Source organism: Pinus tabuliformis, chromosome 3_1 (genome assembly GCF_031772625.1).
Source record: "Pinus tabuliformis cultivar Carrire ecotype Pingquan chromosome 3_1, CPIR1, whole genome shotgun sequence".
In the NCBI taxonomy this organism is placed as follows: Eukaryota; Viridiplantae; Streptophyta; class Pinopsida; order Pinales; family Pinaceae; genus Pinus; species Pinus tabuliformis.
This window is the reverse complement of record NC_142301.1, coordinates 42,327,206-42,340,031: the sequence shown is the minus strand read 5'-3', so window position 1 is coordinate 42,340,031 and position 12,826 is coordinate 42,327,206. Positions and strand designations below refer to the sequence as shown.

The window sequence follows — 12,826 nt, the reverse complement described above, 5'->3', positions numbered from 1 at the left end:
AGGAATAGGAACCTTCACTGATTTACTATCCTGCATATTAAACCTCTGCAATATTGTCTCGACATACTTCCTCTGGTTTAACCAGAGCTTCCTCTTTGCCCGATCTCTTTTAATTTCCATGCCCAAAATATAGTTTGCAGCACCAATATCTTTCATGTCAAATTTGGAGGACAATTGGGTCTTCAAATCCTAGATAATTTCTTTGTCATTTCCAACCAGCAACATATCATCCACATACAAGACCAGATAAATAACACGTCACCAATCAATTTAAAATACACGCAGTGATCTGCTTTGCTTCTGGTGAAGCCAAGTCCCCGTATAAATGTATCAAATTTCTGATACCACATCCTTGGTGATTGTTTTAACCCATACAGAGACTTCTTTAACTTGCATACCAGTTCTTTCTTACCCTCCATTGCAAAGCCTTCAGGTTGCTTCATGTAGATTTCCTCTTCTAGATCCCCATGAGGAAATGTTGTCTTCACATCCATCTGTTCTACCTCAAAATCAAAAGCAACAGCAACAGATAAAAGTAATCTAATAGAAGTTATCTTGGCAACAAGAGAAAAATATCACCAAAATCAATTCCCAGCACCTGGGAATAACCTTTTGCTACCAATCAAGCTTTGTATTTCTCCACTTTTCCTTCTACATTTGTCTTCTTTTTGAGCACCCATTTGCTTCCAATGGGTTTCCTTCCAGCCGGCAACTCCACCAGATCCCAAGCCTCATTTTTGTGCAAAGATGCCATTTCATCAACCATGGCCTCTTTCCAGAGTTTTCCATCCTTTGAATCTATTGCTTCCTTCACATTTTGGGATCATCGTCAGTAATAGATAAAGCAAAATTTGAACAGAAAACTGATGGACTATACCTTTCAGGCTGCCTTCTTTCTCGAACTGATCTTCTCACAGCCGGAGTTTGTGGCTCTTCATCTTCTGATTCCTCCTCTACTATAGAGTCTGATTCCTCCTCCTTTAGCTCAAACTCTATCTTCTCAGGTTCCTTTTGTTGGACTTCATGTTTAATAACATCTTTCACCTCTCTGAACACCACATCTCGGCTGTACACAACATTCCGTGTGAATGGGTTCCAAAGCTTATAACCCTTTAAACCATCCTTATACCCAATAAATATGCACTTTTCAGATTTACTATCCAACTTGGTTCGTTTCTCCTTTGGAACATGTACATATGCATCACATCCAAATACCCTCAGATGTGAAAGAGAGGGTTTCTTACCAGTCCATACCTCTTGTGGAGTCTAATCCTCCAACGCTGATGAAGGTGGCCTATTGACCAGGTAACATGTAGTATCCACCGCCTCTGCCCAGAATTCCTGTCCTAACCCGGCACCACTGAGCATGCTTCTTGCCCTTTCCATCAATGTCTTATTCATTCTTTCTGCAACTCCATTTTGCTGAGGTGTATATGGAGTAGTCTTCTGCCATGCTATACCACACTTCTTACAGAATTCTTCAAATTCCATATTGAAAACTCTCCACCATTATCTGTCCTCAACACCTTTATCTTCTTCTCTGTCTGGTTTTCCACCAGAGCCTTAAATTCTTTAAACCTGTCAAAGACTTCAGATTTCTTCTTAAGGAAATATATCCATGTATTCCTTGAGAAGTCATCTGTAAATGATACATAGTACATAGACTTACCTAGTGATGGAACCTTCATAGGTCCAAACACATCACTGTGCACAAGTTCTAATATCTGTTTCGCCCTCTTACTACCAGAGGGGAAACTCACCCAATTCTGCTTCCCATATACACAATTTTCACAGAAATCAAAATCCAGAGAGCTATTACTCATACCTTCTACCATACCTTTACCATGAAGTATCCGAAGGCCCTTTTCTCCAATATGTCCAAGCCTTTTATGCCACAGCATGGTCTTCTCTCCAGAGACCACTAGATTTTCTGCTCCACTTTCAGGAACCACAGAACTATTGCACCCATCAATAACAGTGTTATCTTGTAGCTTGGATAGAGTTCCAATCCGAACTCCCCGCATCAATACTAGTGCTCCCCGAACCATCTTGCAGGTATCCTTCTCGAACACTGTTTTTACACCTGCATCATCCAGCTTGCTAACAGAAATCAGATTTCTGGCTAATGCAAGAATGTGTAGAACACCTGGAAGCGTTCTAACCCTTCCCTTGCAACTTCAACTTTATTTTTCCGCGACCAATGATTCTAGCCTTCCTGTCATCCCCCAAGAAGACATCACCACCATCATATTTCTCATACTTGCAGAACCACTCTCTATGGGGAGTGAAGTGAAAGGATGCACCTGAGTCAATCAACTATGCCTCATGATCTACATGTGTACTTGAAGAAGCCACACATCCCCACCTTCATCTAAGGTGGTTTTCGCCTTTGCAGAAGGATCCTCATCAGATCCCTTTCTTCTGTTAGGAGCTTTAGATTTATAGTCCCTTTTGTAGTGCCCTTCCTTTCCACATTTCCAGCACACCACCTTTACAGGTTTTCCTGGAGATTTAGATCTCCCTTTAGACTTATATCTCCCACTCGATGACTTATTTTTGTTTCTGTTCTGGGTCTGCCCTCGTACAGACAAGGCATCACCATTTTGGCTCTCCATATTTTTCCGTCTCATCTCCTCTGTCAGCAAGGATGAGACTATTTCATCAAAATGCAAGGTAGTTGCATTGCTACCTATTGCAATAACCAGACTATCCCACGAATTTGGTAGAGAACACAAAAAACTAATGCAATTATCTTCATCTGAAATTTTAATATCAACAGATGCTAACTGACTTACCACATTAATAAATGCATTCAAATGCTTTGTCACCAAGTCTCCATCTTTCATCCTCAGGTTATACAGCTTTTTCCGCAGGAACAATTTATTCACCAGAGACTTAGATTGGTACAAAGTCCCTAACTTGTCCCACAAAGCCTTCGCCGTAGCTTCCCCTGATACATTCAACAATACTGAATCTGAGACACACAATCGTATTGTGCTCTTTGCCTTCTGATCCAACTTCTTCCATTCTTCATCGGACACTCCTGTTAGTTTAGTACCCGAAGCTACCGCGATCAACTGATCTTTATCCACCAACAGATCCTCCATCTTGAGTTTCCACAACTCAAAACTCTGACCATTAAATTTATCAATCTCTATCTTTCCACTGCTCACCATCTTCTTTCACCACCAGAATCGATCTCGCAGATCTCCCACTGAACATGGTCTACCACAGGCCCGAGAGAAACCCCTCAGCAACAAAGGTGTCCCCTTGAAGCCAAATCTGCTCTGATACCAAATGTAGGTTTTAACCCCGTACAAAAATTACTTGCATACGAATTCTAAAACACAGAAAATAAATAATGCGAGAGCAGAACACATAAAACACATATACACAGAAAATTTCCCCTGGATCCCAAAATCGGGACTACCAACTTGATTATTCATTATGTTCCTGTCAATGTTACAATACATATTTATACATGCCGAAGCATCCAATACCATGGACTGAAAACCGTCGCGTCCAATACCATGGACCGAAAAACCTTTGCGTCCAATACCATGGACCGAAAACCATTGCGTCCAAAAAAAAAAAATATGCGAAAATCATGCACAAAACCATAGGTGGGTCCGCCCAACCTAACATAGGGTCCAAAACCAAAATTTTCCAGGGCGCTACCCCGGACCCCATAAAGTGGGGTTACGAGTGCCCTTCAAACCCCCTGTTAACTACGTGGAAAGAATATAACACAACCCAACAAATATTGATAGCCACTGCAAATACAAGGGTACAGATAGATGAACACAGAGCATGTATTGGCAGCAACATTATGCTATTATGGTTCCTTGTCTAGAGCACAAAATCCAACAACTTCAACAAGAAAATGATCAATTAAGAAGCATGAACCAACTTAGGGAAAATAAAAAGGATAATAAGGCTTCTGGATTGGAAGAAAAGTCATAGTCATCTGATACTCATATTATTATTAAGTTTGTCAATGTCAAAGTAGTAATAACTTCATATCCTCAAGGTTAAACCTTTGTTAAATAATATGATGTCAATTGTTTATTTATGGGTTGGAAGTTTGGAAAGGTATGTGTTGGTTGCTAATTTTGCCCACTTTTTACCTACCTTTTTATTCCTTTCTTGTACTTATTTCATGCCCTTGTTGGTCAATTTCTATTCTAAACAACAAAGGTATACCTATTGTCATGTCTTTGTGAATTGTTAATCAATGAAGTGTAGTCGTAGGGGATTATTACTTAAAGAAACTTGCTAACTTAAGTTTTCGTGCAGATTTAGAGGAATGATGATCAAAAGCATGATTCAACATATGATGATTATCGAGCTGGTAGCACTATCTTTGGATACCAGTTGCAACGGTGGTTCAACCTATCGACCAACACAAGTGTTATCTTTGTATTTTGTTTATCTCAAGAATCATTATATATTTGCAGGCAAACAGTGACCGTAACCTTATGCATTGTTAGTTATTAATGAAATGCATAAGTAGTGATTATGGGGCTGAGAAAGCCACCGCTAGGAGATATACGAGATTCTGAGTTGTAACAGTAGACCTCTGTAATGATATTTTGATTAATACAATTGTTGATCTTTTGAGTATTTTATAGATATCGATCTTGCCACAACCCTGATCAGGGAGTTGGGCCCACTCTCCTGACCAGGTGTTGTTGGATTAGATGTGTGCGTAGGTTTATTTTCTGTTGTGTTATCTCTTTGCTGTGTAATGATTTCAGTGTGTTGCTATGAGTCTTAACTTGCTGTTACTCTTATTGTTGTTACAATTATAATTTGTTGTTACACATTGTTATGCTATGATTAAATGTTCAATGCTAGGTAGGGAAATTGTGGCCTTCATATACCTTGCATGATAGCCTTGAAATAACTAGTCGAGCCCCGGGTTGACAATTAATGTGGAATTGGGTGAATTGCATGATTCATATTTGAACACCAACATTTTGGCGTCGTTGTCGGGGAGGCTATCGAAGGTGTGAAATTACGACCAATATTGACCATAGGACCATCCTCTTGTCCTGGGGAGGGAAGTTTTTCACCCTGCTCTAGGTCCTGAGCATTAGATTGTTTGTTTCTTTCATAGGAACCGCTCTCTCGTCCTGAGAGGGGAAGTTTTTTTCACCCTATTTCAGGTCCTGAGCTTAGAATTTTGTGGTTGGTTTATTTTCCTTCTTTTTCTTTCTTTTTAGGGGCATCTATCTCATCTTGGGGAGGGAAGTTTTCACCCTGCTCCAGGTCCTGAGATTTCAATTTTCTTGAATGTTTTCCTTTTATTTTCTAATTGCATGAACAGAGATATAAATAAAAGGGGCAGAGGAAGATCCCCAAAAAGAGGAAGGAAAGATCTAGGCATAATTACCTATATCCAAGAAATCATTTCAAAAGTTGAATCAAGAGCATCGTTGTGAGTTGCTGTTAGGGTGAGATCTCATACGAGATCTGGAGGGCAGTCAGTTTCACAACCAAAACCTCCCCCAATAACAGAAGCACAATTCAGGGAAGAAGAAGTAGCAAGTAGAGGATTGAGGGAACTGAACACTGTGAGTTCAGAAGAAGAAGAAGACTTGAGGGAATTCATTGCACCATTTGATCGAGGAAGTGTTGTTAAACAGACTCAACCACGCATTATAGAAAAACCAGAACTTGTTGAGATTCCAAGTGAATATTGGAAGATATTCATGGCTCCTGCAACTTCTTCGATCGAGTTCCCAATTGGAGATATCAAGGGTGATGCACCTATGAAGCCTATTCCTTTGACAACATTACCTAACTTTCATGGTCTTTATTATGAAGATCCTGACACATTCCTGTTTCCTTCAACACTTAACTAGAGTTATAATATATTATCTTCTAGAGTCTTCTTCATCTTGATCATGTGGATAACCCATTTTCTATGAATAATGGGGGATGATGTGGCATCCTCTCGAACTGTGGTGGTAAAAACAGGAAGGCCAACTTCAGATTGGCACAAATTTTGCATACAGAGTCTAATTGAGGTGATTCTTGCATCGTAAAAAAGGTATCTATGTGCAGAATTAGAAAAAGGTGTGGCACTAAGGCAAACAAGTTTTACCCACCAAAAAATGTCGTTTTATGCCTCAAACTACTCCTAGAAAGTTATAGAATCCAATTTTCTAAACTAGGCCTTGCTGGTGAAAATGGTACTGTGAGTTCATTCCTCCTCTTTTTCCACTCTGAAAGCATCAAGATGGATAACAAACAATATAATGATCGAATCTGGATCATGAGGTCTAAGTCTGCAATATATGTAGAGAGTCATCAGGAAGATTGAACAAATTCAAAAGAAGTTTATAACCTACAACCTCAAGATTAAAGGAAATACTCCCTACACCATCCTCCATTGAAAGCATGCCTATGACTACGTATCTTATGTATAAGAAGAAGTTATAAAACATGGATGCCAAGAGATTTCCTAAAATTACTTGTAACTATAGCAAAATCCCCCACCTTCGACTCAAGTAAGGGTAGCATAAGGATGCCTAGTCTTGGCTGGACCATTTGGGAATAAAGGAGGAGATCATTTTACAGAGTTTGGATAATATTAAAAAATTTATTACTTCCAAATTTAAGAAGAAATTTTGGGGAAATGAAGAGCTACAGGGAAAAATGAAATTGCACTATTGTAAAGAGGTGATCAACTCCAATCTCGAAAACCAAAATTATCTCGCTGTCTTGACTAGAGTTAAGAAGAAATTGAACATTTCCAAGATTAGAGCTAATTCTCATGAGATTCATAATGAAACTTGTTAAATTTTCATGGACTCTAGATTTGGTCTATGACTGACCTAGTACATAAACACATTAGGAACCTTTAACTAACAAATTAGCATAATGAAATCAAACAACAAAGAAATCAATAACAGTACACAAGAATTTGAGCCCAAATCTCATTTCTCATTAGTCCATCAATAAGAAAACACTGGGGCTTCTGTACCAAGGATCACTGCCCTTCAAATCTCTGATAGAAATGAAAAATTTACAACAAAATACACTATTTTTCCTTTGATCGATCTAGGGCTTGAGATCTGATCCTTTAGATCTTCAATCTGCCCAATAAAGACACATATGCATACCTAAGTTTGTCCTTCAACTCACACTCCTTTTGTTGTTGATGTCCTTGGAAACTAGTCCCTCTACAATCACACTACAACTTCTTGATCTGCTAGATCTGCTTCTTCATATCACAAATCTGACTTTCTTCTTGCAGATCTGAACTTCTAGCACTCAGATATGGCTTTCTTCTTGTAGAGCTGACCTTTTAGCACTTAGATCTGACTTTCTTCTTACAATTTTGACCTTCTAGCACTTTGACTTTCTTCTTGTAGATCTAACCTTCCAACACTTAAATCTTACTTTCTTGTTGCAGATCTAACCTTCCAGAACTCAAACCTAACTTTCTTATTGTAGATCTGACCTTCTAGTAGACAAATTTGTTCACTTTACTCAACTTGTACACAAACTCAGACTCCTTCTTGCTACTCTGGCTCCTCTAAGGCAGATATGCAGCTAGGTCATTTAGCCTCCCTCTCTCCACAAGTGAAATTCCTTCTCCACTTTTGTCTAGGCCTTTCCTTTGGCATCCTATTTATAGTTTTCCTTTAGGTTATTTGGGGAACCCTTAGTCCTTTAAGGTTTTTCCCACTCAACCCTTTAACCATATATTAGCATAGACAATTAATTGACTAGGTTCCAAACCCACACTTTGGGTCAAAATCCCAACCACTTGGGTAACTCGCCCAACCAACTCCTTTTAGTGGGGTTTCTTCTCTTAGAAATACCTTATGAGCTACCCAAATTCTAACAAAACTGGGTGTTGGTCAATTCCCAAAATCCCATGGGATGAAGATTTTTGTCACTTGAGTGATCCTAAGGAGGTTGAAGACGAAAAACAGTTTCTCGTAGATTGTCCATCTTATACTCACATTCGATCTATTTTTCAGAATATTTTTCACACTACCAACCTTTTTGACCTTTTAACTCAACAAAACGACGGTGATCTGGGAACACTTCTCACTTCTCTTTGAGCATAGAGATAAAATGTAAAATAATTCTGATTAATCTACTACCTTCTTAAGGTCTGATAAACAATATAGGTCTAAATGAACGCTAATCATCATCATCATCATCATATATTTTAAATTATTCTTAGTATTAAAAAATTAAAATTAAAATAGATTATTTAAGTGATATGTTTAAAATTTAAATTTTGTTTTCAAATATAAAAAAAATAAATATATATATTTTTAGGGCCTAGTCTAACTTATAGACAAAATGACTTTTTTTAGGACATTTTTTCTGGTTAATTTTAATCAAATTCCGAAAGAGATTTTTATAAATTTGAGTTTAAATTGTTTAATTTGCATAATTTGAGTGTCCAAGGGATTTTTTAGGGAGTTGAATCCATTTATGCATTCAAAAATGTATTTTAAACAACAAAAAATTTGAAATTGTATTGTCGGATTTTGATGAATTTTGGTGAAAAAGGTTATTTCGTCTATAAGTTAGACTACGCCCATTTTTAGTTTGTTAGGTAATGTGAGTCCTGAGATGACTAGCGCGCCTGAGTAAATGTGATCCAGGGGCATCGAAGTTGTCAAAACACCTAGGGATTACACTCGGCTTAGGCCACACCAACCCTTAGCATCATTAGATTTTTACCAATAAAATTTCAAACCGATGAACTTTTCAGCACGCAGTATCTAACAAAACACCTTGTCACTATCTATTCTACACCCTATAAGCAAAAAATATTCATATTTTTTATATATAATTTTTCAAATACATATATTTTTATAAATAAATATTTAATAAAAATATCATAAAATTAATTCAACAATATGTTAATGAAAAATTCATAACAATGGTAAATTACAATAACTTCACAAAGTACCTTTTAGGATTTAAAGGTATCTAATATATAAAGATGAGATGAGTATAGATATGAACTTTTAATTATACATATCGCATGATCCAGAGTGGAAGAATTAGGACCACAAATACACACTTCTTATAACTCAATTAACCATAGTTTAACAGGAGAAACCACCAGCACCATTATATATAAGATAATAGAAACCAGCAAAAACTTTTCCAAAGGCCTGTAAAGCCTTGCAGCAAAAGTTTAAACCTAGAAACATAATCATATAATATATACGATTGTAAAAATCTGTAAAAACTTTTCCACACTGCTTGACGCTACCAGCCCATGTCAAACCTTACAGCAAAAGTTTAAACCTATAAACCTATATAATAATGAAGCGTCTTATAATTTAAATTGGTTGGTTTGTTGAGCCGATATTAAAACGTCGCATCACACTGCATTACAATATTGAGTGGATCATTTGATTTAAAGTACTTTAAAAAGACCATGTTCTGAATCATGTGCATGTGTTTAAATAATTGATTAATTAATTTTTCTTAATTAAAGGAATTGGTAAGTGTGCCTGGTTTATAATTTTAAATTTTTAATATTGTGTTTTGTTTATTTATTATTGTTATTAAATATAATTATTTATTTTAATAATATATAAATTAAAAAAATTAAAGAAAATAAATCATTATTTAAGTATTTTTAGGTAATATAAATTTCTAAAATGAAATATTTTAAAAATAAAAAAATATTATTAATTATAGATAGAAAAAAAAAATTATTTTAAAGTTGTTAAAAATAGTTTATGAGACAGATTGCTTTTTCATTTGGTTAATGTATTTGACTTTTTTCACAATAAACACTTCTAATTTCTAGAGTGGTTGCTTCACAATAAACACTCGATTACCTCACAATAAACACTCTAACTTCTCAACAAATTCCTCGCTAAATAAATTATAAAAAACTAACTTCCAAAATATAACTTTACATGATACAAACCTCTGAAATAAACTATAAAAAAACCTAACCTACAAAATACAGTTTTGTGAAATAAACTATCAAAAAACCTAACCTAGTTTTAACATTGGTTTAAAACTTTTGATTAGGTGAGTAACATAGCATTTGTGTTTAAAAAAGTTATCAGTTGTAAACTTTGTAAAAAGAGATTCGATTTCGTAGAGTGTTAGTTATGTACTCCACGATTTGTGTATGACATTGTGACTTTGCTTGTACTTATCAAATGATTCGGTGTTAAAATTAACGATAAGCCTTCGCTACGGAGGGCGTTACCCATGTCTGTTTTGAACAGCTAATTCACTTTCTTCATCTCCGATGCTTTGAAATGTGACTCGCACATGATCCCAACCATCGCGGAGTGTTTCCCAGACAAAGCCGATATTCTACATCAACATCGACACATGATTTTCCAAATATAAAAGCAAAAATCTACCAGTTAGTTTGGTACTTTTTAAAGCAAACAGTTTGCTTTACAGATCACTCGCGAGCCAGACTGCCACCACCGGAAATTGGTGTTAACTTCTCTCCCTGGAAGCTCTGTGGGCCGTCTGCCCATAGTCTTGGACATTATGAATCCAAGTAAGTAGTATCTGAAACAAAATCTCCGGTTCATGGTATAACTGCTTACAGTTGTAGAAAATTTTACTGTGGGAAGCTTTTATATTATTTGCCATGCATTCCCAAATTATTGAAGCTTGTCAGATCCAAATTACATGTTCCTTCGATTCACAGACAGAGGAAGGAAACCTCGAGGGATCAAAGTGAGTTTTGGTAGAAAACATTAGAGTGTGTGATGGAAAGGATGAGGCAGTTAACAAGACTGAAAACAGTGAGAAGAGGGCGAAGGGCCAGACCTCTAAATCTACTAGTTTTATTATTTGGGACCGTTTTTCTGCTCTTCTTAGTTCAATGGTTATACTCCATCCCACCTCCCAAGTTCAGCCCACAAACGCGCCCATCATGCAGATATAGTAAAGAAGGGTATCTTTTGAAAGAGGAGGCAATTTGTACAGAGACTTGTGGAAGAGTTTGTTTCCCTCGTGTGCATGGTATCTGTTTTGGTCATTCTAAGGTCACAATCTGTGATGGGCAATCCCAATTTTATTCGGAGATGCCCAAGCAAATGCGTTTTCATATGGAGGAACCTAGGAAAAAGGTTCCTGTGAGAGCCGGGTTTTGCCCTGGATGGGATCCTGATAATAAGAAGCCTCTAGAAAAGACAATCCAGGGACAAGCGGGTATCCGGAAAAGAAGGCATGCTCGGTGGATTCATGGATTGCAAATGGTAGCAGATCTCACTTTGATGCCCCATGGGAAAGCTGGTCCCAATCCACATCATGAGTCTGAGAAGGTCATCCCTGCCATTCTCATGTCTCAGCTTTATTCACTGAAAAATTCTACCTTTTATTGGTTTGCAAACCCCTATGACCCAACATCTATCAGCATGTGGTCTAAGGGCCTGCTTAAGGTCTTTGCATCGCAGATGAAGGTGGAATATCTTCACCCCGTGGTTGCAGATGAATTTCCAATCTGCTTTGAGGATGCCATAATCTTTGCTGGATTGACTAATGCTGCCTACATTCCTAATGAAGCTGCCCATGACTGGTTGAGACAGAAAGTCTTGGCACACTGCAAAATTCCTAGTATGAATGCTAGAAGGCCTTTGTCGGATGTTATCGTACTCAATCGGCCAAATTCTTCAAGAAATATAGCTAATTTTAAAGAAATGCAGGAGATGCTTGAAAAAGAATTGCATTTAGCAGTAAAAGTAGCTGAGCCTGGACCACTCGAGTTCTGTCAACAAGTTAGGCTGGTCGCAGAGGCAGATGTTCTCCTAACCCCTCATGGGTCCCAAAATGTTGCAGTTTTGTTTTCGCGTCCTAGGGCTGTAATTTTAGAGGTCTTCCCTGTTCTCTATTATATTGATTGGCTTGGAAATTTGTTGCATGCTGGAAAAGTGTATCACTATGAACTCTATGGAACATTGACAACTGAAAGACTGGGAATGCCTTTTCAAATGCGCCTATATGCAGTTCTTTTGGGTTGGAAGATATGCTTTTCTGTAAGGGGATGCATGAATTATGGAAAGAGCCAAAAGATTTTTGTGGATTTAGATCAATTAGAAGAGATTTTACACACCCTTACATCCAGCTGTCGTCTAGCCGTCCATGGATCAAGATGTCTCAGAGCATATGAAACACAATCAATTTTGCCTCTTGAACATTAATATTCTTTTTACAGTTCTCATTCTTCATTATTTGTTTGAGTATTTTTCTCCTGATGATCTCCAGAATTTCATATAAAATTTGCACATTGTGCATTGCGAACTCGAGGTGGCTTTTGAATTGGTGAACCTGCCAGAATTTTGAGGGCATCTGAATATATGCTGCATTCATCATACCCTTAGTTATTGAAAACGGTTTTCTTCTCCTTTAAATCCTCTCCGCTTTGCTCACATGATTTTTTTCAGGATGTTCTTGTTGAAGAACTCCTTGAAGGTTTGGAGGACAAGCTTATAGCTTTACTTCCATGGTTTAGCACATGGCATTCAACACATTTGCTGAGAAGAGAGAACATTATGGCGATGCTTTAGGTGTAGCTTTAAAGTTTACTTCATGGTTTAGCATATTGCTTAAAGCATGGTGGTTGAAAGGGCTGGCAAAGGATGAGTGGAGAGAGGAGTCAACACTGCATGGTACATTTGATGAAGAAAAATCATTTTTTTACAAGCTCATAGAGGTATCTCTGACTTTGTATGTATGTGCAGAGTTCACTGATTTCATTCCAAGTTTCTATTTTTACTGAATTTCAAAAAATGTTTGATGTGGTTGGTAAAAGTATTTAATACTGCACTTGGCTGTATGGATTTCTCTTCATGATTCA

At 37.3% G+C, this 12,826-nt stretch overlaps 1 protein-coding gene across 4 annotated transcripts in view; it reads left to right on the top strand.

Annotated features, from left to right (window-relative positions):
* Window positions 1-10,156: 10,156 nt before the first annotated feature.
* The window catches only part of LOC149185672 (uncharacterized), a 98,911-nt gene continuing 96,241 nt past the window's right edge, over window positions 10,157-12,826 (top strand). For all 4 annotated transcript variants that reach the window (XM_089410769.1, XM_089410767.1, XM_089410766.1 and 1 more), the window contains exon 1: window positions 10,157-12,682. In XM_089410769.1, coding sequence (XP_089266895.1) covers window positions 10,737-12,170 — 1,434 coding nt within the window. In that variant the 5' untranslated portion in view covers window positions 10,157-10,736 and the 3' untranslated portion in view covers window positions 12,171-12,682. The remainder of the gene's footprint in view (window positions 12,683-12,826) is intronic.